Genomic DNA, 22,106 nt, shown 5'->3' on the forward strand with positions numbered 1-22,106 from the left:
TATCAGAGGAAGCGACTTTTTCTTACCCAGTGTTATATCCCATACAGTGCTTTAGGTTTACAGTAGCTGCATAGTGGATATTTGTCCAGATTGGCAGGAAGCATCAGAAACCCATCACCTCCCAAGAAACCCGAACTACAGAGGTTCTAGCCATAGAATATTAGAGTTGGAAAAGATCTTGGTGGGAAATGTGCTGTGAACTTCCACCCTGGGACAGGACCCAGCCCCTGTTTAGACGTAGGAAATGTCCTGCTGAAGGTTTACTGAGCAAGTGTTTTGTTCCACTGCTGTCAGCCACAATGAAGAACTCTCCTTCAGGGACTCGTGGATGCCACCACAGCACCTCCTCACCCTCAGAGCAGGTGTTCTCCATGGCCCTGCCCAGGAAGGCCCCTCTCAATACTCCTGGCACCCCAGTCCTTGAAGACTTTCCTCAGAATGACGACGAGAAGGAGCGGCTGCAGCGGAGGCGCTCCAGGGTCTTTGACCTGCAGTTCAGCACAGACTCGCCTCATTTGCTGGCCTCCCCCTCCAGTAGGTGAGTGGGCGCTGGGCTGCCTTGTTGTGGTGGCCACCTTGACGTGGGTTACGTGAGTTTGCATCACCACAATACCTTGTGGATTCTGGGTCTGGATTTTGAAAAGATCCAGTGTCGTTGATCCTTGCCAGAGTTGTTTTTTGTTTTTGTTTTTCTTTCCTTTAGGAATGTTGATGTTTCAGCTACGATTCCTAAGTTTACAAACACACAGATTACTGAGCATTACTCCACCTGTATCAAGCTGTCTGCTGAAAATGTGAGTATCTGCCAGTTTAATCAGTGAAGATTTTGCAGCTTGATCAGAGAAGAAATCTAGTCTTCTTGATTCTGTAGAGAATGCATGATGAGTGATTGTGCACTTTTATTCTCTAGTGGCTCTTCTCCATGCTGGTGTTTTCATTGTGGTTTTACTGTTTCTTATAGACCTTTGGTGCCCCTCTGACAAGTTGCCTGCCCCCTGCGGTGTGTCACGAGGCAGCACACTAGGGGTTAATAGTGTAGTTCTGGAGCTAGATAGTGATAGGTAGTAGGGTTGTGGGCTAACTGTGAGCCCTAGATCTAGCCTGAGTTGGAATCCTGTCACTTACAAAGCTGTGTGGCCTTGGCAAGTCACTCAGCCACTGTGCTGCAGGGTGGTCCTCCTCTGTAAATGGGAATGAGAATAGTCCCTGCCTGAGAGTTGTTCTGAGGGTCACTGAGCCCCTCTGTGTCAGTGCTTAGAACAGGACCTGCACACAGGAACACTCAGGAATTGTGTGCTGTCACTCCAGACCTTGAGAATGAGGAAGTACACACATGGATTTAGCTGTATCACCAGATGTTTGTGGGAATGGATATCTGTGCTGAGATGTGGGATATTCCTGTTTAAAAGCTTAGCTTCCCATGACAGGGTAGCATTATTTATGTGAGCATAGGCTATAAATAACAAACCTTTCTAAAACTTTCTGTTTTCAGAAAATCACCACCAAGAATGCTTTTGGCTTGCACTTGATCGATTTTATGTCAGAGATTCTTAAACAGAAAGATGCCGAACCGACCAACTTTAAAGTAAGAAGGATGTTCACCTTCTCTTGCATCTGAATTAATGCTAGTGATTGCTAACCCTTAGCATAGCACAATAATTGAATTCTACAGATACATGAGAGCCTTCCTTGTTTAAGACATTTTATTAGCTACTTTACTTTCTTTCCTTAACTGATGAAATGTAGAGAAAATATCTTTCTGTTATGTTTTTTTTTATTCCCTGTGTCATTTTTTTCTTAAGGGCATGTACGTGTTTTATGCAGATTGCTTTGTTTTGCCTGTTCCGCTGCTCCTCTTTTATGATCACCATGAGTACAGCTCTGCTTGTTTGACTAGGTGGCTGCCGGCACTCTGGATGCCAGCACCAAGATCTATGCTGTGCGCGTAGATGCCGTCCATATTGATGTATACAAAGTCCTTGGTGGGCTGGGCAAGGATGCACCATCTCTGGAAGAAGAGGGCCATGGTGCAGGTACATGGGTTGGGATCTGGAGGTAAGGGGCTTTTTTAAAGGGTGTAGCAGGTAGTTATTTGAGTAACATACTGAAATGAAGTCACAAGAAATCACTTCTCTCATTCTGTTGTAGACATGGATGTTTTCAGAATTATATTTGAGAAGATACTCAAACACTAGATTTGTTTTTCTTTGGAAAAGAGAAGGACCTTATAAAAGCTTTTAGATTTTATTTAGACAAGATTGAGTAAACATCACCAACTAGGGAGCTTCTGATTTGGGGGGGTCTTTGGAAATTGACTTGTATCAGAAACCAAATACTTAATCTAGTAGTTTGGTTTCTCCCTAAGCTGCAGATTAGACGTGCCTGCTGCTTTGAGGGGATGGCATGTGTTTTAATTACGATCACTCTCTAGAGTTTTGAAGAACTTGAATTGATAAGTTCAGTTACATGCTCCAAAGCAGCCCCTGCAGTGCACCGTCTTACTCCTTGTAGACGGAAGTGCAACCGAAACAGGAACAACCAAGAAGGCTCCAAAGCCAAGGAAGAAGCACTTGTACAAAACCATCGAGCCGAATATAAACAACCTCAACGTCTCCGAAGCAGATCGAAAGTGTGAGGTGAGAAACTGTGTGCCCAGTGTAGTCTCTGACTAATTCAGAGGCTCAGTGGCAGAAACTTGATGCTGTGTGCTTGTTCAGGCCTCCAGGGAGTAAAATATTCAACTGGTGTCTCTGCATTTTCATCCTTTAGCTTTACAGCGAAGACTGGCAGGGGTGGGTCCCTGCTTTTCCCTCAGTATTTCAGAATGATTGAGTAGAACGAGATGGCAAATTACTGAGAAAACCAGTTGATGAAAATATTAATGTTCTTCTGTAGTACACGCAGCAGTGGTGATGACAGCTGACATTTATTGTGTGTCTACCAGGCACACCGTGCTGCCCAGGGCCTGTGCCCTGTGTTAACCCATTCTGTCCCTACAACATCCTTGCTGCATTTTATGAAGAGGTAATTGAGGTTCAGGGCTGTGGAGTAACTTGTCCAAGATGACGTAATTAGTAAGTAAACTGGGATTTGAAACTAAGTGGTCTGGCTCCAGAGTCCATGCTCCAAACAACCTTACATGATTTAGCAAATCCTGAGGAATCTGCTTAAAGGAATGGTACCGGAGGCCTCTTTGTAAATTAGCAGTTAATTTAAAGCAAACAGATATTGCTACAATTAAAAAAAAAATTTGCTATTAAAAACAATTTCAGTGAACATTCTTATACCTGTTTGCATTCTTCTGGGAGTATATTTGTAAGAAAATTCTGAGACATGAAATTTCCATTGCCCTCACAAAAAGGTTATACCAACTTACTCTCCCACCAGCCATGGACTAGATTATTTCTTTCTCTTACCTTTCTCTTTCTTTCTCTTACCTTAGTAATTAAGGTCACAAGACTGGAATTGATCACCAAGGGAATAAGTGTATGTGGAAAAAGGACTGGGCCCGGATACCCCTGTCTTAACAGTTCAGAGAGCTGAATAAGAAACGTCCAGTAGGTGGGGGGAGACCAGGAGAGTGTGGTATTGAAATGAGTGTTTTAGGGAGGATGGAGTGGTCAACCGTGTCAAATACGGCAGCCTGAGGCCATGGTGAGCTTGGCGAAGGGGCCCTGGGGAGCTGCAGCTCAGACCTCCAAGGAAGGGGTGCTGCTTGGCTGATACTGGTGTCCCTGAGTTTGGAGGAGGGACTTGGGGGCCCAGGACCCAGACGTCTGAGGAGGGAATGCCCACTGGTGCTGGTGTCTCTTATTGGCACCCAGCGAGGTTGGTTCTGGGAGTATAAGGAAAAAGTACAAGTTAAATTCAGCTACTGCCCAGGTAGGACCTGCTGCTGCTGGGGTGGTGAATCACTGCTGGGTGACACTCCCAGGAACAGGAATCCTGCAGAAAGAAGTGGGTCCCTTCTCCTTCCTCCAGCCCTGCCATCTCCCTCTAGTGCCCCCTTTTGGTGGAGCCCAATAGGGAGCTGCTGGCACAGCTGAAGTGTGGTCTCCAACCCAGCATCACAGAGCAAAGTATAACAGGTAGGTTTGGAGCTGAGTGGCAATAGCTTAATAACTGCCAGAGAGACAAAGTCTTGTAATATCTACTTCCAAGAAGGTTGGAAGTTACTATGTATAAAATAAATGAGCTACAAGAATATATTGTACAGCACAGGGAATAGAGCCATGTTACCTGTTACATGTTACCTGTTCCCAACAGGTAACATTTTTCATATTTGCTTTACAAATATGGGAGTACAGGGAGAAAGCAAATATGAAAAATGTACAGGGAGAAAGGGTACAGGGAGAAAGCAAATATGAAAAATGTTACCTGTTGGGAAATCTAGGTAAAAGTTACACAGAGATTCATATTACTATTTCAACATTCTTGTAGGTTTGAAATTTTTCAAAATGAATTGGGCAGGGGGAAATACATGGGAAGGGAGGCCGTTTTTTAGAAGAGTTCTGCTATCAATTGGGGCAGGGTAATGGAATGGCAAATGGAGGGGAAAGTAAGGTCCTGAGTTTTTGTGTTTTTTTGTTTTTGTTTTTTTAAAAAATGATGTAGTATTTATTGACATGGGAATATTTGCACAGTATATTCTTTTTTAATTTTTAAAAATTATTTTTGACGTATAATTTAGTTACAATGTTATATTAGTTTCAGGTGTACAACATAGTGATTCAAAATTTTTATAGATTATACTTCATTTAAAGTTATAAAATATTGGCTCTATTCCCTGTGCTGTACAATATATTCTTGTAGCTTATTTATTTTATACATAGTAATTTGTACCTCTTAATCCCCTACCCCTATCTTGCCCCTTCCCTTTCCCTCTCCCCATTGGTAAACACTAGTTTGTTCTCTGTATCTTTGAGTCTGTTTCTATTTTGTTATATACATTCCTTTGTTTTATTTTTTAGATTTCACATATAAGTGATAACATACGGTATTTGTCTTTCTCTGTCTGGCTTATTTCACTAAGCATAATAACCTCCAGCCATGTCGAGGTCTAGCCATGCTGTTGCAAACAGCAAAACATCATTTTTTTTATGGCTAAGTAGTATTCCATTGTGTGTGTGTGTGTGTATGTACACACACACATATACACAGCATCTTCTTTATCCATTCATCTGTTGACGGATACTTAAGTTGCTTCCATATCTCAGCTCTTGTAAATAATGCCTCTCTGAACATTGGGGTGCATGTATCTTTTCAAATCAGTATTTTCATTTTCTTCAGATATATACCCAGGAGTGGAATTGCTGGATCAAATGGTAGTTTTGTTTTTAGTGTTTTGGAAACCCTCCATAGTGGCTGCACTAATTTACATTCTCACCAACTATATACAAGGGTTTCCTTTTCTCCACATCCTTATCAGCATTTGTTATTTGTGGTCCTTTTTTTTTAATTTATTTATTTTATTTTTGGCTGCATTGGGTCTTTCTTGCTGCGCACAGGCTTTCTCTAGTTGCAGTGAGTGGGGGCTACTCTTCATTGCAGTGCACGGGCCTCTCATTATAGTGGCTTCTCTTGTTGCGGAGCATGAGCTCTAGGTATGCGGGCTTCAGTAGTTGTGGCGCACGGACTTAGTTGCGCCGCGGCATGTGGGATATTCCCAGACCAGGGCTTGAACCCGTGTCCCCTTCATTGGCAGGCAGATTCTTAACCACTGCGCCACCAGGGAAGTCCCTGTTTATCGTCCTTTTTTTTTTTTTTTTTTTTGCGGTACGCGGGCCTCTCACTGTTGTGGCCTCTCCTGTTGCGGAGCACAGGCTCCGGACGTGCAGGCTCAGCGGCCATGGCTCACGGGCCCAGCCGCTCTGCGGCATGTGGGATCTTCCCAGACCGGGGCACGAACCCGTGTCCCCTGCATCAGCAGGCGGACTCTCAACCACTGCGCCACCAGGGAAGCCCTATCGTCTTTTTTAATGATAGCCATTCTGACAGGTGTGAGGTGATATCTCATTTTAGTTTTGATTTGCATTTCTCTGATGATTAGCAATGTTGAACATCTTTTCATGTGTCTGTTTGCTATCTGTGTGTCTTCTTCGGAAAAATGTCTTTACATCTTCTGCCCTTTTTTTTTTTGCGGTACGCGGGCCTCTCCCTGTTGTGGCCTGTCCCGTTACGGAGCACAGGCTCCAGACGCGCAGGCCCAGGGGCCATGGCTCACAGGCCCAGCTGCTCTGCGGCACGTGGGATCTTCCCGGACCGGGGCACGAACCCGTGTCCCCTGCATCGTCAGGCGAACTCTCAACCACTGTGCCACCAGGGAAGCCCATTCTGCCCATTTTTTGATTGGGTTGTTTGTTTTTTTTGATATTGAGTTGTATGGGCTGTTTATATATTTTGGATATTAACCCCTTATCGGTCATATCATTTGCAATTATTTCCTCCCAGTCAAGTAGGTTGTCTTTTCATTTTGTCGATGGTTTCCTTTGCTGTGCAAAAGCGTTTGAGTTTAATTAGGTCTCATTTGTTTATTTTTGCTTTTGTTTCCTTTGCCTTAGGAGACAGATCCAAAAAAATAACTGCTACAATTTATGTCAAAGAGTGTTCTGGCTGTGTATTCTTCTAGGAGTTTCATGGTTTCCAGTCTTACATTTAGGTCTTTAATCCATTTTGTGTTTATTTTTGTGTATGGTGTTAGAGAGCATTCTAACTTCATTCTTTTGTATGTAGCTGTCCAGTTTTCCCACCACCACTTATTGAAGAGGTCATTTTTTTCCCTATTGTTTATTCTTGCCTCCTTTGTCATAGATTAATTGACCATAAGTGTGTGGGTTTATTTCCGGGCTTTCTATCCTGTTCCACTGATCTATGTGTCTGTTTTTTGTGCCAGTACCATACTGTGTAGATTACTGTAGCTTTGTAGTATAGTCTGAAGTCTGGGAGTGTGAATCCTCCAGCTCTGTTCTTCTTTCTCAGGATTGTTTTGGCTATTTGGGGTCTTTTGTGTTTCCATACAAATTTTATAATTATTTGTTCTAGTTCTATGAAAAATGCCTTTTTGTTGTTTTTTTTTTTTTAATGGGAGAATTAACAGCATGTTTACTTGTTGATGGCAACACTCTAGTGGAGAAGGAATTATTGATGACGCAGAAAAGGAAGGGGAAATGCTAGGGTGGTGTTTGAGCAGGTGAGAAGGGCAAGGATTGGACGGCTTGGATGGGGCTTGTCTAAGGAACACGGTGGCTGATGAGAGGTGGGGCTTGAGTGTGTGCACATGGGAGCATTCTGGATATTCTCTTCTGGTTGTGCTTCCCCTTCCACCCCCCACCCCCACCCCCACCCCATCAGTGAAATAAGCCAGATCTTCAACTGACAGTGAGTATAGAGGAGAAAAGTGTTGGAGGTTTGAAGAGAGGATAAGGTAGTAGGGAGTCATCTAGGAGGATGGGAGAGTGGAGGGACTAGGGAAATGTAGTTTGATGGCTAGACAACACTTAGGGTTTCCCTGAGGGCACTGGAGGATGGATGTACAGTGAGGTCAGTCAGCATGACTTTGTGTCTTTTTTTTTTTTTTTTTTTTTTTGTGGCTCTGTTGGGTTTTTGTTGCGGTACATGGGACCTTTGTTGCAGCATGCGGGTCTTTCGTTGAGGTGCGCAGGCTCTTCGTTTTGATGCGTGGGCTTCTCTCTAGTTGTGGCGCACAGGCTCCAAAACACATGGGCTCAGTAATTGTGGCACGCAGGCTTAGTTGCCCCGCAGCATGTGGGATCTTAGTTCCCTGACCAGGGATGGAACCTGCGTCCCCTGTATTGGAAGGTGGATTCTTAACCACTGGACCACCAGGGAAGTCCCATGACTTTGTGTCTTTCTCTAGCCATGACTGGCTGTGTGGGTGCAAGCATGGAGTAGGCAGAAAGTTAGATTTAACAAAGGATTGTGTTTAGCTGAGTGAATGTGACACAGCTGAAAGGGGCGCTGGAGCTGAGAGTGTGTGCAAGGGGGTGGTTGTGATCATTGCTTGTGGAATTTTAGCTGGGAATAAAGGTGTGTGAAGGACAGTGTAAAGCCATGTGACCAGTAGACTGTAGGGCCTGATGGGACCAAAGGCTTCTTGGCATTGGAGACGAGAAGGTGTAGTCTGGAAAGACAAGAGGTGGTTGTCAGAGAGGGGCACTTGGAATTGAGCATACAGAGAGGTTGCAGTCCTGGTTAATGATTCAATTCAGAAAACAGGCCAGGGAGCAAAAGGCAGAGGAGGCAGGGGGTCATGCTAGGATCCCATGAGTCCTGGGGTTCTTAGGATGAAGCACAAGACCACTGAAGGAGAGGATATCAAGGAACTGAGAGGCCAGAATATTGGATGGGTCTACAGGGATAGTGAAATTACCGGAAACCACGACAGCAGTAAAGTTGGAGAACAGGAGTGAGTCAGAGCTAATATTAAAATCTTCTAGGAAGAGGGTAGGGTTGTGACCTGGGGACTAGAAGGTGATTGCAACAGGGTGGTAGAGTCTGATGTTACATTCAAAGGTGAGGGTTGTAGGAATTGGGAAGGAGAATAGTCTGGAAGCTGCGATCTGACGTCTAGGCCAGCGGTGTGAGCTGCGGGAGAGGAAGCAGCCGTGCTGGGGAGACGGTGTCCTCGGGCAATACCGTGTTTCCTTAGAGCAGTGCTTCCCAGGCTTTCGTCATGACACCCCCCCACACACACACACACCACTGAGCCTTTTTAGTTTTGTTCCTATCCCTCTTCCTTGAAATTAATTCCAAAGGAATACAATTTTGCCAGGTAAGGTCAAGGTTGGAGAGGCACAAATTATTATAATTTCTAAGATATTTCTCACCTTCGCCCAGGAACCAGTTTCCACCCCCTTGAGAGGATGTCGTCTCAGGCAGATGGTAGTGGTGAGGCTGAGCGTGTGGTGGCTGGGAGTGAGGGGCCTGGCTGCGTTCACTCTGGCTGATGGGGTCCGGGCAGGACGGTTCTCCAGCCCGTGCTGGGGTGAGGACTGTGTGCCGATGGGGATGGCTGGGGCAGGGCCCCGAGGCCGAGGCCCAAGAGCCTGGGTAGAGGTGAGGGGGCCAGGCTTTTTAGGCGGGGAGTTGTATCTTTTTTTCTATCTGTGGGTCAGCATTGGAGGCAGACCATGTAAAGTTCAGATCCTGGTTTTACTGTCTTAGTTGTGTGGCCTGGGAAAAGTCTCCGAATCTCACTTTGTCAAACTAAAAACAGATATCCCTGAGTTTTGTGTTAGTGGGTCAGTATTTGTCAGAGTGCTTTATCCATGGTAATATGTTGTACACATCTGAAGGCGAGCCATAAAATCCTCTCCCACCTAACCTTCCCTTCCCCAATTCTCCTTGTTTTTTCACCTTCCCAGGTAATCTGAATATTTACTTCACCATCATTCTCGCTTGTGCTTTTGGTTCTACACTGAAATGTTCAATTCAGCAGCATGGTTGGAAATTCTCTTCTCCTACCATCTTGTGTCTTCCCAGGTAGACCCAATTCTAGGGAGCCTGAGGAGGCTTGCACTGGCCTCTCCCATTGTTCTAAAGAGAGGACGAAAGAGCAGCAGTGCTGCTCCCTTCAGGCCTGCGGCTGTCGGGCTTTGGTCTGTTTATGCAAGTGAAGACAACAGAATCTTAAAGAAGCACCGAGAACCCCGATCCTGGGAAGCTTTGTTTGCTCTGTAATCTGTGGTAAACGTAGAATAACTGAAAGTTTGGAAGCTAAAAAAGAAGGGGGGGTGGTGGGCACAAACTTAAAATCTGAAGTTTCCGCTCTTCATTGAACCTGCGTTCTCTTGGCAATGGCGGGAGATTAGACAGCAGGTGTTCTGTGGGTGTGTCTGGACCAGCTGAGAACGCTTGTTTGTATATGAGCTGATCTGTTTTGGACACAGCTCTCTGCGGTGTGCAGAATTCTTGCTGTCACAGGGATTCCAGCCTGATCATGCTCCAGTCCTTCAGACCAGAAGGGCACAAATAGACACAGTGTAAGGAAAGTCAAGGCACATACTCAGGAGACCAGAGTGGGTGGAGGTCAGAGTTTCCGGAAGAGGTGAGATTTGAACTGGGCTATGAAGGGAGGGTAGGTGTTTGTCAGGTGGTGACAAGAAGGTGATTCTAGGCAGAGGCGTAAGCAAAGGTCACGAAGCAGGAAAAGTTCTGGTTCCTTAGGAAGCTGGACAGTGTGCAAGTTGGGCTAGAGCTGTGGATTTTCTCATACGGCTGAAACAGCCCTAGACTTTGTCATGTAGTCTGCTGTCTACCAAGGCCTTCTCTTACTGTTTCTCTTCCTTGCTGGGATCCTTGTTTCAAAAAGTTCATTTATCCAGACTGTACAGTCAGCAATAATTCATTTTCCCACAAATCACTGAAAGATGTAAGTCCAATCTAATTTACGTGAAAGAACCATTGTTCTCACACTGACATGATCTAATTCTAGGCAAAAGTGAGGAAAGTTATCTTAGCGTTTCAGCTTTAATGTGGGTCAGTGTACAGTTTCCGTGTTGACTCTTTGAAAGGCTGAGTTTCATTCACTACATGAGACCTCTAGGGGTGTTGGGGTCCAGGTGGGAAGCCATTGCTGTGGTGAGCATCTGAGGAAGGGAATGGGAAGAGCACCGCTGGTATTTTTAGGGAAAGAAGTAGGAGAGACCAGAGACGGGTTAACTCAGGCGAGGGTTGTATTGGTGGCCTTGGGGATGGGAAGAAGTGGTAGGTGGTAGAGACACGCTGGGAGGAAAACCCACCAGGCCCTGTAACCGGCCGGGTGAGGGGTAAGGAGACGGGGAGAACGTGGAGGTGCCGTGTGTGCTGCTCTGGGACCAGCTCATCGGGAGGCGAGAGAAGACTCCCAGTTCTGGTGAGGTTGGGCTCAGGGTTAAGGGGGCCGGAGAAGAGCCAGAGAGCCACACCTGTCCTCAGAAGTAAGGGGCCCTCTCTCCATAGTAGCCACATCCTGAGACACGAGGAAGGCCTGTGAACCTGGTACCTGACCATTTTCCCTGTCACCGGGCCTCCTGTAGAGTCCCAGGTGGCTTCTGCCCTCTTGCCACACATGCATGTGCCTTGCCCTGTTCTCCTTTGGGGCTTGGTGACACATGGTTATGCCACTCCTGCTCCTTGACCCCAGCCTTGGGGGTCTTCTGACAACCTCTCCCATGTTTAACCCGGACATCTAACCCTGCTGACTCTGCCTGTCCTTTGCCCGGATCTCTTACTCGTGTTCTTCCAAATCTTTGAAAATATTTCTGTTCAGAGGAGTGATGGGATTCTGTGAACAGATCCATCACACAGGCTTTTTAAGTCAGCGGAATTTGTTGTGGTAGCATTCTACTAGAGATAGACGTTTAAAAACGGTGACTGTGGAAAGAGACCAGCAGAAGGATACTGTCCAGGTATATTGTAAATAACCAGATTTTTTTAAAATTAATTTTTATTGGAGTATAGTTGCTTTACAATGTTGTGTTAGCTTCTGCTGTACAGCAAAGTGAATCAGCTATACGTATACATATATCCCCTCTTTTTTGGATTTCCTCCCCATTTAGGTCACCACAGAGCATTGAGTAGAGTTCCCTGTGCTGTATAGTATGTTCTCATTAGTTTTTTTTTTTTTTTTTTTGCGGTACGCGGGCCTCTCACTGTTGTGGCCTCTCCCGTTGCGGAGCACAGGCTCCGGATGCGCAGGTTCAGTGGCCGTGGCTCACGGGCCTAGCCACTCCACAGCATGTGGGATCTTCCCAGACCAGGGCACAAACCCGTGTCCCCTGCATCGGCAGGTGGACTCTCAACCACTGCGCCACCAGGGAAGCCCTAGTTATCTATTTTATACATAGTATCAATAGTGTATATATGTCAATCCCAATCTCCCAATTCATCCCACACCCACTTCCCCCCCAGTATCCATACTTCTGTTCTCTACGTTTGTGTCTCTATTTCTGCTTTGCAAATAAGTTCATCTATATCATTTTTCTAGATTCCACATATAAGTGCTAGTATACAATATTTTTCTCTTTCTGACTTCATTCTGTATGACAATCTGTAGGTCGATCCACGTCTCTGCAGATTGCACAGTTTTCTTCCTTTTTATGACTCAGTAATATTCCATTGTATATATGTACCACATTTTCTTTATCCATTCTTCTGTTGATGGACGTTTAGGTTGCTTCCATGTCCTGGCTATTGTAACTAGTGCTGCAATGAACATTGGGGTGTATGTATCTTTTTGAATTATGGTTTTCTCCGGGTTGCTGGGTCAAGTGGTAGTTCTATTTTTAGTTTTTTAAGGAACCTCCATTCTGTTCTCCATAGTGGCTGTATCAATTTACATTCCCACCAACAGTGCAAGAGGGTTCCCTTTTCTCCACACCCTCTCCAGCATTTGTTGTTTGTAGATTTTCTGATGATGCCCACTCTAACTGGTGTGAGGTGATACTTCACTGTAGTTTTGATTTGCATTTCTCTAATAATTAGATGTTGAGCATCTTTTCATGTGCTTGTTGGGCATCTATATGTCTTCTTTGGAGAAATGTCTATTTAAGTCTTCTGCCCGAACAGATTGACACAGTATAAGCTTGTCACCATTTACTGTGTACATTTATCCATCTGACCACGTACAGCCCTCCTTTTGAACTGGGATGGGATTTTACCTGATCAGTTAGAAAGGCATGTGCAGAGACATTTCAATCCAGTATATGCAGCTGCGAATGAGCAGGGTCCAGTGAATGAGATTTTCTCTTTCCTTGGCCTACATCCCATAATTCTGGGTTTCCTCTGTTTTTGTGCTCAGATTGATCCCATGTTCCAGAAGACGGCAGCTTCGTTTGACGAGTGCAGTACAGCAGGGGTGTTTCTCTCCGCCCTCCACTGCCACGACTATAGAAGTGAGCTGCTCTTCCCCTCCGACGTCCAGACTCTCTCCACTGGAGAACCTCTCGACTTGCCAGATTTAGGTTGGGTGGAAATGACCGATTTAAAAGGTAGGTCCACGTGATGCCTTTTAGCAGAGCAGTTCAGTCATCAGAGAAGCTTCTATATAACCACGGGTGTAGTAAGCCCATCATGCTCTTCTGTTGCTTATCTGCCCAGAAGCTTCCTCTGGAATGACAAAGTGGGCATTTTTTGGGGAGAAGCTAAGTTTTCGGCCTGTCTGCAGCATGGAGTCTTCAACAGTAGTAGCCAGTGCTCGTGGTCTGTATGTGCCACGTCCTTCAGGTGCCCTGCTAGCAGTCAGTTCTCACAGTCACCCTGGAGTGTCAGAGTTTTGGACTTGGGAGAGGGGCTTTAAGAGACTTGTTGAGCCAGAGGCCTGTTACTAACCCAGGGGATCCTGAGGAGAAGAGGGCCTTGTGAACTGTTTTCAGAATCCTCCGTGGTGGTCTGAGAACAGATCTGTCCTGTTGTCAGTCCCTCATACTGGCTTGGCAGTGATTTACCCGCCTCCCACGCCCCGCTCTGGGAGATCCTCTGAGGACAGGCCCAGGGTGGTGGGAGGGCCAGGCGCTGTCCTCCTGTGGAATGATTTTCGTGTGTTACATGCAATTGTTCCTCCCCTCTGCAGGGCTATGCAGATGTTATGGGGCCCATTCTCCTCCTGTTTATTCTTGTCTAAAATTTGCTGAGTATAACTATTTTGTACTAACAGTTGTCCAGGTGCATGCACTCAACTGAGGTAGGTAATCTGTAGCTAGTCTAATTTGGGACTAGAATAAGTGGCATTGCACAATTGGCTGTGCACTTACTATGCTTTAAGGATGGGTTTTTGATTTCCCAACTCTAGCATAGGGCACAGAGTCTATTTCAGAGTCAAAGTCTGTGCTTCGGGTTTCTGCTCTAGTGTTTTCCTAATTCCTGGGATGCCAGTGTGGAGCCTGCCTCTAGTGTGGGCATGTGCCTGAGTGCACGCCCTCTCCCAGGAGAGTGGTCTGCGAACAGATCGGCTGCCGGCCAGCCTCTTCCCGAGAAACAGGAGGTGGCTGTGCCCCTCCCTCCATGGTGCTGCTCTGGTCATCTTGAGGGGGTGAGGCGTGTCTCCATCCTGCTCTGAACCCTCTTTGTGATCTTCCTGTCCTCCCAGCGCCCCTGCAGCAGTGTGTGGAAGATCGTCAGATCTGCCCTTCCCTGGCGGGGTTCCAGTTCACTAAATGGGACAGTGAAACACATAATGAGGTGTGGTCAATTTCTGGACTTCTGAGGGCTCTGGGCATTTCTCCAACAGCTCGTGGTTTCAGTGAGAGGGCCTAAGATTAGTTCTGCCCAATGGGAACCAAAACTGTGGCATCGTTTTTATTTAGCCAGCAGTACAGAAAATATTTCCTTTGGCTCCTCCGTAGGGACTGAGCCCTGGGGCAGGGGTGGGAGTGGTGTTGTGTGCTGCAGCAGGCCCACTAGCCAGCTGGGATTAGAGTACCGGGATCAACTTCGTGTCTGCTTCCCCAGGGTAAGGCAGTCCTTCCGTTCCTGGGTACACGATTTTTATCAGATTTACTCTCAGACATGGTTGTCCCAGTGGCCTCTGGTCTCTTAGGCTGCTGTCAAGCTCGAGGAATTTCCTCCTCTTCAGGGTTGAGTCCCTTGGCACAGAGTTTCCTGAGAAATTATCATGTGTAAAGCTTTCCTCTGTGTATTTTTAGCCTGGCCCCCTTTAGCCTACTTACTACAACCTCCAAAATAAATGGTTTCCATGGAAAACTGTCTTCTCTAAACATGTAGTTAAAGGATGCAGATTCCTGTTCCATGTTTTACAAAATGTGCCTAATGACAATACAGCTTCATCCTGTGCCACACAATATAAACTTCCTCAGCACTTTGCTGTCGTGAGAACACTGGCTCTGGGGAGGGGGCGGCGGTCCTCCAGCAGTGGCGGGGGTGGTGATGGGAATGCAGAGAACTGGGGGCTCTCTTTGTCCCTTTCAGTCGGTGTCGGCCCTGATGGACAAGTTTAAGAAGAACGATCAGGTGTTTGACATCAATGCCGAGGTGGAGGAGAGCGACTGCGGGGACTTCCCTGTTGGGGCCTTGGAGGACGACTTTGGTGCCAATGATGAACCGGACTACGCCGCAGCTGGGGACCACACGGCAGCTGGGGACCACACCAAGTTAGGGAGCTGGAAGGAGCCCTGCCACGTTCAGAGCTGCCAGTAAGGCGCACAGGGCCACGGGAAATGTTCCCGTAGGAGTTTTCCCAGATTTCCTGCTGGGACAGGCTAATTTTGTCTCTGTGATTGGCTGGGCTTCTGTGCTGTGTTGTCACACAGGCTGAGCCATTCTGACTCACCGTGGAATCAATCTGCCTTTGAATGTCAGCTCAGCCACTTATTGGTCATAAACCTGACACTGCAGGAGTCCATAAGCATAGAACTAAAATACATAAAGTGCTGGGTTATAGTAGCTACTCCATTGGTGGCTGTCCTCACCACCTCCATTTTGGTAGCATGGAGGGTGCTCCCTTTTGACACCCTGCACATGGTCTGGCTTTTGGCTGAATCACTCCATATCAGTTATAGACAGAAAACGGGCTTATGTGTTGATTACCAGAAAAAAGTGGCCCCTGCCTAAAGGGCAAAGATGGGTCTGGGCAGTGTTGGTCATTAGATAGGTAGACCGGGGATGAGCAAAGCAAGGAAAACTAAAAAAGCAGGTAAAAATGAGCATATGGGGTGTGGGAGATGGTAGAATTGGTCTCTAGTAATTTAGATTTTTGATTAGTCTAATAAGCGCCCTAAGACAATCTGAACTTTGTTGGCCTTTATTATATGTACTTAATAGATTAGTATTATTTTAATTTTGAATATGATCTGGAAGCAGGATCCCACAATCCTGCAGTGCCGAGGGCCTCTAAAGGTCTTGAATGGGCCTGGGTGTAGCAGATTCCACGAGACTAGAACAAACAGACCCTCTGATAACCCTGTGCCTGTAGCAGCAGCTTGGCAAACCTGGGAGTGGGGACAGGCAAGCTGGTTCAGTGTGTGCGAAACTTTAGAAGTTGTCCAGTGTAATTTCCCACCGAGGCAAAGATCCCTTCAAGAGCGTTGCTTGAGTGTCTCCAGGATGAGATTGCTTTCTTGAGCTCACTCTGTCTGCCCGTGGGGGGAATGATTAGATTGATAATGCCTCTCCAGATCTGAGTAGAAGTCAAGGGGCTGAAAGTTTGGACCTCAAGGAAAAATTACCCCCCTAGGCCCTTTTAGAACCCTCCTCTCCTGATTTTTACTATTACCAGACCTGTGATTTTGTCCCTTTTCCCATCCTATCTTCTAAGAAGTGGGAAATGGTAGGCAGGTTGGAGGGATGAGCTCTTTTAATACCATTTTCAAATGTCAGAGAAGAGCTATCACTTCTGCTAAACAATGAGGTGACATCTGAGGAACTGGTGTAGTGAAGGACTTTAGTCACTTCCATTTTGTTATTTTGTTATAACCATATAACCATAGATGGTTATTTTGAACAAATTTTGAACAAATGTCTCCATTTCTCTCCCCAGTTCCAGACAGAACAAAATCTTAGACTCCATCCTACTGAGCGAGCACATTAGGGGCAGGGGGCTTAGGTTCTAGTCTAGGGTTTTGTCCATCTTGAAATCCTTACCGTGGCATAAGGATAGGGAGCTTCCCGGGAGCTCAGCAGGTGTTTGCACTGAGTGAAGCCTGACCCTGCCATGGATGGCTGTGAGATGTGGGACAAGTGGCATCATCTTTGGGGTCTTTGTTTTCTCACCCATAACGTGAACGGTTGGGACTAGATGATAATAGTAGTGCCTGCCGTTTACTGAGCTCCTTATTATCCTGACTTCGTGCCAGACACTCTGCCAGGTGCCTGACCTGAGTTAGTTCACATAATTTATATAATATATAAAGTACAATCACTTAATCCTTACAACAACCCTATAATTAGGTCCTGTTATCCCCATTTTACAGGTGAGGAAACAGGCTCAGAGAGGGTAGGAAATGGGGTGGAGCTGGGAGTTGCCCAGCACCCTTGGCCAATCCTGGCTGCATGTAATGAGCTGTGGATGGAAGGGTCCACCCCAGAGCGCTTAACTGGGGAGACCTTTAAACTGCAGGTAGTAGTGCAGCATGACTGAGCTGGTGTTACGTTGAAGGAGGGGACTTGTGGTTGTGGGGGTGGGTAGAAGAAACAAAGACTCCCTCCAGAGGGCAGAGAGAAGCCTGGTGGAGGGGTGGGCTGTGGATTAAGTTAGCTGGTGAGTGGGGGAGTTGGGACCAGCAGGGTGCCTGCCACATAGCATTGTGTATTGAAAGAATTATCAAAAGGCTAGAGTTCAAGCCCCGAGGGCCTCAGTCTGGTTCTGGCCCACAGACTCTCAGAAGATGGGAGCCAAGCTCTTTAGAGCTTTGCCTGTAAGTTCCCAATAAATTGCCCTCCCAATCGCCAGCGCTTTAATAGGAGAGTATCTGAGAATTGAGTGGGGATGCTCCTGAAGCTGTCTTCTTTCTCCCTCTGGGGGAAATGCAGTACAACGCAGTACAGTTATTACTTAACAACACAGGCTAGGTAGTTACAGACTAGAAGTGGGGATTTTTAAGTATATTTTAATTTAATTTTTAAATTAATAATTTGGCTGCTCTGGGTCGTAGTTGCGGCACGTGGGCTCTTAATTCGGGCATGCGGGATCTCGTTCCCTGACCAGGGATCGAACCCGGGCCCCCTGCATTGGGAGCGAGGAGTCTTAACCACTGTGCCACCAGGGAAGTCCCTAGTATAGTTTAATTTTAAAAATTAAGTTTTCATCACGCAGTAAATATACAAATACAGTTTACTGGTTTTTTAAAAAAGATTCTGTAGATAAAGGCAAATTCCTTCTTTTAAAGCTTTTTTAGCTTATTCCATAGGCTTGATGTAAAGGAGATTTTTATATATGGCTCAATACAGGTGAAAAGGTCCTCGCTGTGTGAGGTTTCCTCACTGCCATTACCTTTAGAGGGCATTACAGCAGCACTAATAGGCTTTCTGACCTGGCAGGGGCCTTTAGGTGAAAGCTACCGCACACATTCTAGTACCTTGCAGAGGGGGTGACAAACCAACCCAAAATCGCCATGCTGGACAGGCCAGTTAGGCACGTCACACGCAGCAAAGAATAAAGCCAGATGGTGCAACAGATAGATTATAAGGGGGGCCCCCAATCATGTGGGGAACATAAATTAGAATAACATGTTTTCCACTTTCAGTAGGAACTACAGCAGTGTTGGTGGAGCCCTCATTTATGGAAGCATGGTGAAGAAGGAACGCGGTTACCATGTCATGTGGCAGGAAGCCTTGCGTGTGGAAAGACCCTGAGGCTGGGATTCAGGGGATGGTGTCCAGCTCCCAGTTCTGGCTTTTACTAGCTGTGCAGTCTTATATAAAAACTCAATTTCTTTCTGTTTTCTTGTCTCTCAAATGGGTAAACTTCATTTTATGAAGCACTTTGAAACATCTAAAGTACTTATATAGATATGATCGTATTATAAAATGAAGAGAAGCAAAAGCACTGATTAAGTAAAAACGAATGGCTTATTAATGATGAAGTATTTATGCTGGACTTACTCTTAGAAATGTTGCCCATTTGTGGAAAGGTAGGTAGAGTCTGCAGCTGCGTCATATGCTGCTTTACGTGTAAATACACAGTTGTCTTGTATATATCAACACGTGCATGACTGTACATGTTAAAACATGATTTCACATGTGTTGCAGAGAAGAAATTACTCCCCTCGGGGATGGAGACATTTGGAGCTTGTGTCCCCTTCTATCCATGAAACCTGGAGAGTATTCCTACTTTAGCCCCCGAACCATGTCGATGTGGGCTGGCCCGGATCACTGGCGCTTTAGACTCCGGCACAAACGTATGTACTTCTAGACGGAACTCTAAGAAGAGATAGTGCAGATGGCCAGCCAGTCAGCAGTTCAGCCTAGGAAGGGAAATACCAGTCACTGTCTTGTACCTCCAGACAAGCTGTAGAAATACACAGATAAGCAGCCTCCTGGTTGGACAGTCAGTTGGCCTGGCCTGGGATGAGGGATCAGTTAAGACCGAAGCCTGTGAGTGGGAAGAGGGAGTGTGTCCAGAGTCAGGAGAGCTGGCTGGTGACTTTGTCCTCCCCCAGCACCCGTGTGACTTCAGACAGTGGCTAGAGGTGGGAACGCGCCCCCAGGCTCCAGAGGGCCACGCGCGTACTGCACAGGCAGCACTCCACAGCCCTCTGAAGTGCTGTGCCAGGGTTAAAGGTTTGCATTCTCTTTGAAAAGTGATTAATTAGCATATCTTTTTAGTATTGTTTTCTTGTCAAAAACACAAATTATAGCGATAAATATTAGGTGTATGATTTGCCTTTCCTAGTGCTGTTATGATGCTCAGACACAAATGCTGTCTTGTGGTTGGTAAGGCTGTCAAGTGATCTTGCAAGATGAGTAACTAGGCCACAGAAGTGAGCAGCGTTGACATCTGTGTTCATTTCTGCAGAAGATACTACCTCGCAGTCAGAGAACAGAAAGAAGAGCACAAAGAAGGATTTTGAAATCGACTTTGACGATGATATTGACTTTGATGTATATTTTCGAAAAACAAAGGTTTGTGCTGGATTTATTATCATTTGTGCTTTCTTAAATTACTCTTTGCACTCCTCTTTCCCTTTTAGATGTGGTTTTTAAAAATTCATTATAAATTTAACTCTTAGAGTAAATGGATGGCTTCATTCTCCCTCAATCCCTGGAGGAATTAAGAAATAGTCCCAAACTCAGTGGCAGAGAGAATCAATATGAATAAGGTCTAACAGAATCACTGCTTTACACAGAAGTAGGAAGATTAGTGCTGCTCAAACCCTTCCCAAGCTCCTTCTAAAAAAAAAAAAAAAAAAAAAGTATATATACGCTTTTTATTAAAGATGCCTAAAAACTACCTTTTTTTTTTTTTTAATTAATAGGCTGCTACTATTCTGGCCAAGTCCACTTTGGAGAACCAGAGTTGGAGAGCCACAACTCTTCCTACAGATTTCCACTATGAGACTGAAAATCTTGTCCAGCTGCATCTCAAACCAGGCACCAGGGTAAGGCTGTTCTTAGGTTCCTTGAGGTCATGTTGTTGTTGAACCTGTTCTTAGCATCAGAGGTATCAAGTGGCGGGTAGTGTGACTGTCAGTGCCCTTCAGGAGAAGGAGAACGCGTGAGGAGGAATTCATGTTAGCCCAGGGGAGTCACTGGGAGATCGCATGGGTAAGGCAGAGCCGGAGGGAAAAACTCACAGGACAGATGCACACCCAAGACTTGGAAATACCTCAGCTGGTTGGACTGCTGGACACTCTGGCCTACTTGCCGAAATGCAAGGGGGATAAACAACCTTTTGTCAAGGCTTTCACAAGCTGTTAGTTATTTCTTGATTCTTTCACCTTCTCGTGGTAGTTGTGGATTTACTAGCCAGGTGCTTTCCCCAGCCCACATTGCCTCCCCATGATCAAGGTGTAGACGTGAGCCCACTGTGACATGCAGGGCGACGTAGGTGCCAGTCCTCGGGGGGTCCCTAGCACTGCACAGCCTGCCTGCTCTCCTGTGACTGCTCAGGTGAGCTCTCTAGACCAGCCAGTGTGCACCCCAGTTGCTATTCACTTCATTTGCCTGTGGCCTCTCTGGTGATGCTAAGCAGGAAGAGGGTGTTCCCGTTGCCAGGGTAACCAGGCAGTGGGTCAGGCTAAGTTCTGTTTTATCTGGACCCTCTATTCATTTGCATTCCTGGTTGTTTTAATCTTGTGGTGTCAAGTATACAAACAGTCTACAGTCTCCTCTTCCTTATTTTGCCTGTTTCTCCACAAGGCTTAATGATGTGTATACAGTTCCCTGAATTCACTGATATCTCACATTCTGTTTTTATAATCCAACACTCATAATTTTCTTTATAATCAATACTGTTCACTTAGCAAAACTACTCTTAAAAATGCAGAAAGAACTAATTGACTGTTACATGTCGATTATACCTCAATTTTAAAAAAGAAAAAAATTGCAGAAAGTTACAGGGTTGCAGCAGTAGTAGTAACTGTGGTCGTGGCTCAGTATCGGTTAGATGCCAGCAGCTGCTGTAATCAGAAAATAGAGCCCTGGGGCGGAGGAGCAGAACCAGGCTGCTGAGGAGCTGAAGGGGGAGGGAGGACGCTTCCTCCAAGCCCGGCCCAACTCCAGCTGCCTTCCATGGCCACAAGCCACCTTCTCCTTCCTCAGGCCCTTACTATGAACATTGGAGAATGTGGCTTAGTGGTAATTTGCATATTCAGATGTGAAGGTTGTAGAACAAAGTCATTTGATCCTTGCACTCCAGGAGTTTTCTGTGGTTTTTTTCCCATAATTGTTTCTTATAGAGGAAAGAACTCCTGCTTCTGATTATCCACAGGGACAAATTTCCCTGCATGTGTAGTAGGGCAGCCAGGCAGCAGGATCCCGAGATTCCTCACCTTGTCCTTCCAGTAGAGCTACACTAGGACAAAGGCTATTAAACACTGGAAAGTAAACACTGGACTATTAAACACTCAGTCTGGCTAGAGACTATACAGGTCAACCACCCATCCAGTTTTAATATCTTAAAGGGTGATTCTAATAGCAACTAGCCAGTACATGAGGGGGTCACATACCCTTCCTGAAATATTTCTTGTAGACTATGGACAATTTAGAGTGTGTCCAGAGGACAGTATTATTCTAAATGGAGAGGGATCTAGAAATTGTGTCATATGAAGGAAAGTGGAAGAAAGTGGGCATTTCTTAATAAATATCTATTGTTTATTTTTGGATTTGTAATACAAAACCACTGAGGGGTTTGGGGGGGCTACTTTTGGAGTATATATTTATATTAAAATATTCAATGTACTTCTGTAAACTGTACACACGTTTAATTCCATTTCCTTCACCCCAAAGACACACACCCCAGATGAGGATCAGTGGCCTAAGGGCCTGAAAATCTGAAGGGCTCTGGTCGACAGGCACTTCCAAAAGAGGAGGCAGACTTGTTCCGTGAGGCCCTCAAAGGCGGAACAAGAGCCGCAGATGTGGTGGCAGGGAGCACAGCTCGGGTTTCTCCCTGTAGCTATGTGGGGAACAGTGATGGCCCAGGAATGGGACCA

The 22,106-nt window shown here is 45.9% G+C and overlaps 1 protein-coding gene across 1 annotated transcript in view; it reads left to right on the plus strand.

Annotated features, from left to right (window-relative positions):
- Positions 1-1,522: 1,522 nt before the first annotated feature.
- Positions 1,523-22,106, plus strand: part of NCAPH (non-SMC condensin I complex subunit H) — a 28,679-nt gene continuing 8,095 nt past the window's right edge. The window contains exons 1-9 of the mRNA XM_079720421.1: positions 1,523-1,585; positions 1,898-2,033; positions 2,512-2,636; positions 12,800-12,989; positions 14,087-14,178; positions 14,926-15,149; positions 18,703-18,851; positions 19,469-19,575; positions 19,929-20,051. Coding sequence (XP_079576547.1) covers positions 1,538-1,585; positions 1,898-2,033; positions 2,512-2,636; positions 12,800-12,989; positions 14,087-14,178; positions 14,926-15,149; positions 18,703-18,851; positions 19,469-19,575; positions 19,929-20,051 — 1,194 coding nt within the window. The 5' untranslated portion in view covers positions 1,523-1,537. The remainder of the gene's footprint in view (positions 1,586-1,897; positions 2,034-2,511; positions 2,637-12,799; positions 12,990-14,086; positions 14,179-14,925; positions 15,150-18,702; positions 18,852-19,468; positions 19,576-19,928; positions 20,052-22,106) is intronic.

The sequence above is a fragment of the Hyperoodon ampullatus genome, assembly GCF_949752795.1.
Source record: "Hyperoodon ampullatus genome assembly, chromosome: 15".
Lineage (NCBI taxonomy): Eukaryota > Metazoa > Chordata > Mammalia > Artiodactyla > Ziphiidae > Hyperoodon > Hyperoodon ampullatus.